At 36.5% G+C, this 4,455-nt stretch overlaps 1 protein-coding gene across 9 annotated transcripts in view; it reads left to right on the plus strand.

Annotated features, from left to right (window-relative positions):
- LOC106883685 (chitin synthase chs-2) overlaps positions 1-4,433 on the plus strand; it is a 132,240-nt gene extending 127,807 nt beyond the window's left edge. For all 9 annotated transcript variants that reach the window (XM_052970375.1, XM_014934829.2, XM_052970376.1 and 6 more), the window contains 2 exons: positions 132-216; positions 1,160-4,433. In XM_052970375.1, coding sequence (XP_052826335.1) covers positions 132-216; positions 1,160-1,617 — 543 coding nt within the window. In that variant the 3' untranslated portion in view covers positions 1,618-4,433. The remainder of the gene's footprint in view (positions 1-131; positions 217-1,159) is intronic.
- Positions 4,434-4,455: the final 22 nt, after the last annotated feature.

Genomic DNA, 4,455 nt, shown 5'->3' on the forward strand with positions numbered 1-4,455 from the left:
ATATCAACTTGTTCTGTTCGACAAAATCTTTCAAAAACGCCCCAGCATGGTCGCAGTCGAATGATTGAAACAAATAAAAGATAAAAAGAAAACGGGCTTTACTTTTTATTTATATATTTATTTATTTGCAGAACAAAGCTTCCGTTCCGAAACTGGTTTGTTTCCCCAAAATCCGTAAACGTCGAAAAAAGATAAAGAAGAAAAGGAAGGATAAAAGTAAGTTAATCCATGTTTGCTTCCTTCCTATTCTTTCACATTTCATCTTCACGATATTGCCACAAGGCAAACAGAAACTATAAGAAGCTCTCTCTCTCTCGGCGGCTTTGCTTCAATCCAATGGCTGCAACTCACAATAGAAGAAATAATTCATTTCTTCTAATTGTTATATTTTTCTTTCTTACATTTCTTTAACTTTACATGTTTTAGCCATTAGACTGCGGCCATGCTGGGGCACCATCTTGTAAGGCTTAGTCGAATAAATTGACACCAGGACTTTTTCTTTTAAATTCTGATTCTTAATATATCAGAACATTTCACCAAACAGCTAAGTTAAACCATCTGTGGTTAAGCCACGGTCGGAACACACACACACACACACACACACCCTTCTTCTTTCAGCTTCCGTTTACCACGTTGACTCACAGGTCTTTTGGTTGCCCCGAAGCTATAATAGAAAAAAACATGCACGTGTTGAAGGTGCCACGTGGTGGCATTCAACCTGAAACCATGTCGTTGGAAAGCAAACTTCTTACCACACAGCCATGTCAACGCTTTAATTTTATTAGTATTGAATGAGATAGCAGTGCATTTCATGAAAGTGACACTGGGGTAAAATATACGAAGCCCAGTATACCCATAATTACTAACCGTCTTATAAGGGTAAACCAGGCACATGCATCACAACCATATGTGCGCAATACGGAGATCTCATATCAAGATAAACAGCGCATGACCTTGCAGGTGTGGCCCAGTTAGAATTCTGAGTTCAAATTCCGCCGAGGTCGACTTTGAATTTATCATTTCGAGGTTGATTAAATAAGTGCAAGTTACGCACTGTTGTCGATGTTATCGACTTAATCCCATCCCCCAAGCTGCCCTTGTGGCAAAGGTTCGAAATTATTAGTATTTGAAGGTATTAATTTATTTTCTTTTATTTCAGTTCCCGCAACTTTGAATTCTTCCACTCATAACTTTAACCTCTTTGATAAGCATGAAGATGAAGTCGAATACAAATTCTGGAAGTTTCTTCGAGATTTCGTTATTGGTGCAACGGTGAGGACGGGTACACCGAAGTTGGAAATGGCTGAAAAACTCCGAAGGTTGCGCATTAAATGCATTTTCGCATTTTTGATTTGTAATTCGATCTGGATGATCATCCTTGGATTCCTCTTCACAAACGTTACAACCGAAAGGTCTAAGTTTAATTTATTTGCTTCAGTCAGTGGCTCCCTCTACGGGATATCATTCGTCGTTCAAATTATTGGAATGACGGTACATCGAACGCAAGACACTATCGAACGTTTTATACGTAAATCGAACAGACACTCGAAGCGACCCGAATGGATAATTACAAAAGACGAAAAACCTGAAGCTGTAAAAAACGGAAGTAAAAAATAAATCAAAGAAAAAGACGAAAATAAAATGATAGAAGACAAATAAAAGAGAAGACCTCTTGGGAAAAAAATAGTATAAAATTTTAAAACAAATAAAAGCTCTTCGAAAATGCGGTGTGATAGGGACGGGAGGTGGCAACGCTCACATTTGCGGATAGACAGATATTTTATTCATTCAATAATAGAAATTGGGCTGCGCCCATGCTGGTGCACTTGCCTCCGAACATTTCGGTCGATCACATCAACCTTATTATTCGTTCCAGTCAGGTATTTATTTTAGAGATCTTCATTTGTTGGAAGACCAAATAAGGTATTTTAAAACGGTACCAGTTATTACAAGGGGAGCTTATGACTGCGAATCCAAATTTATAGGCACATTTTCGCATGCTTCCTTCAATTTTCATGCAAACACATAAATTATACAAATTCTGTTATTCTTTTATACGTTTTAGCGACGCGGTTGTGATCATGTATGTAGTGTGTATATATACGTGTCTGTGTGTGTGTGTAAGCATAATTATATAAGCATGCGTGAACATTGTATATTTGTATAGGTATGTATAAGCATAACCTATAGATATGTAGGAGTGCGTATGTGAGTACTTTTATATCATGAAGCTTGACAGTTAGGCATCAATATCGCTGCGCGACTTCCCTGTCTGTCTCGTGTATTTTGAATATATAAGTTTTCGACAACTCTTTTTTTATGAATATCGTAAGGCTGTGTGTGTTTGCGAGATTTCGAATACATACGTGTATGTCATATCGTTAATAAACATTATCTGATGTATAACTCAATAGACAATTGTGTTTTTTTATATAATAAGGCTGATATAAAGCATTTCCTGTGTGTTAGATGTGTGACTGCTACTGATGAGTTTAGAGCTCGATGTAGAGTATCATCATCCAGTCTACTTCCAGTAAAGTTATATGGTTACTACTGTACTTCGCAGTATTGCTAATTATAACATACAGAGCAAATGAGAAATTATGGTGCAGTTTAAATTATTTCTTCTCTTTATACATTTTACCATTGTGGTTATTGCACCTCTGCAGTGGGTGTTCTAACTTCATGTTGTGTTTTTCATATATATAATATGTATGTATATACTTTGGGTCATCCCATAAATAATGCGGTTTTTTCAATTGCACGAACTAAAAGTCGGAGGGAGGGGTAAGGGATACACTACCTGCATCAACTTGCTATAAAAGTAGGTAGTAATTGTACTTATTGTTAGTGTAAGTTTTGAAGAGTGCAATACGATTTCAACAGTTGCCTTCAATAAAGACAACAACGCAATGGAAAGTGCGAGGAATATCACTGCAGTATATGGGGATCGGACAGTAAGTGTAAGCCAGTGTCAAAGGCGGTTCCAGGCATTTTGAGCCTAAAACTACAGCTTAGAAGATGAGCCTCGTCTTGGATGATCTGTAGAGCCATTTTTGGACTGAATAGTGACTGGTAACGAGAAATGGGTTCTTTATAAAAATGTCAAGTGCCGAAAACACTGGATAGGGGAAAGGAGAAACACCGGCACTCCAGGCTGAAGAAGGTCTTCACCCACGTCAGGTGTTCTTATCTGTTTGGTGGGATATGAAAAGTTTAGTCCACTTTGAACTTTTAAAACCAAACCAAACGTTAGCAAAGATCTACTTCGAGCAGCTTGAGTGGCTTAAGTCAGTGCTAGAAGGAAAACGACCATCTTTGGTTTCAAGACGAAAGGTGTTCTTCCATAATGATCGGCCACGTACAGCGAGGGTGACATTCCGAAGGCTGGAGCAGTTTGAATGAAAAACGATGCCCCACCACCGTCATTTTCACCGGACATTGCCCCATCTTATTATCATTTATTTTGCAGTCTTCAAAATCATTTGGACAGAAAAAATATGAATTCTGTAGACGAGGTCAGAACAGTACTGAAAGAGCATTTTTCGTAACGGACAATTGAATTTTGTAAGAGAGGCCTTGCAAGTCTACCAGATAGATAGAAGAGCATAGTATAAAATGAAGAAGAGTATATTTTAGATTAAAAAAGGACTTAGTTTATCTTAATTCCGAAAAAACTAAAAGAAGTATAAAAGAACCGCATCATTTATGGAATGACCCAATGTATTATATATATAATATGCACAGTTGTATGTGTATGGATAATTTTTAAGTTTATATAAGCACGCTGATAAAATTGCTTTCAATTGCGAACCTAATATATGATCAGTTTCCAGACGAAACCAAATATGTCCCGTGGGGACTTTTTGCGAATGGTGCTTCTGTAAGATGGCCGCATATTTAATCTCGAGAGCCAACAAATGATTTATATCGATTGAAATTACACCCGCGAAGAAAAGAAATGGTGTTACTATTATTTCTTGTTACAGCGGAAGTGGAAATCATGGAATTCTACTTCACATTACACTGATTTAGATTGCAAACACAATACTTTGTTGATAGAATACATACATTTCAGCCTACACTCTGTGGAGACAAATTCAAATCATTGCTCTGGAAAACAATAGTTGATACTATATATTGTATAGAAAGAGGTCAACATATGCATATTAAATATATATATATATATACACTACATACCTTTTACCGAAGTGAAATATATGCGTTATCAGTAGTTTCATTAACCATTTTACAGGCGGGTTTTATAGATAGGATGGTTATCGTTATCGTAAGCGCTCTCGACAAAACGATAGACATTTAAGAAGTTTCATGCAACTATATATTTACAATACATTTATTTATTATTCATATATTACGAAAGTGTGTGTGTGTGTGTTGTGGGGTACGAGATATATATACATATATATATATATATATATATATATATATATATAT

Source organism: Octopus bimaculoides, chromosome 9 (assembly GCF_001194135.2).
Source record: "Octopus bimaculoides isolate UCB-OBI-ISO-001 chromosome 9, ASM119413v2, whole genome shotgun sequence".
Lineage (NCBI taxonomy): Eukaryota > Metazoa > Mollusca > Cephalopoda > Octopoda > Octopodidae > Octopus > Octopus bimaculoides.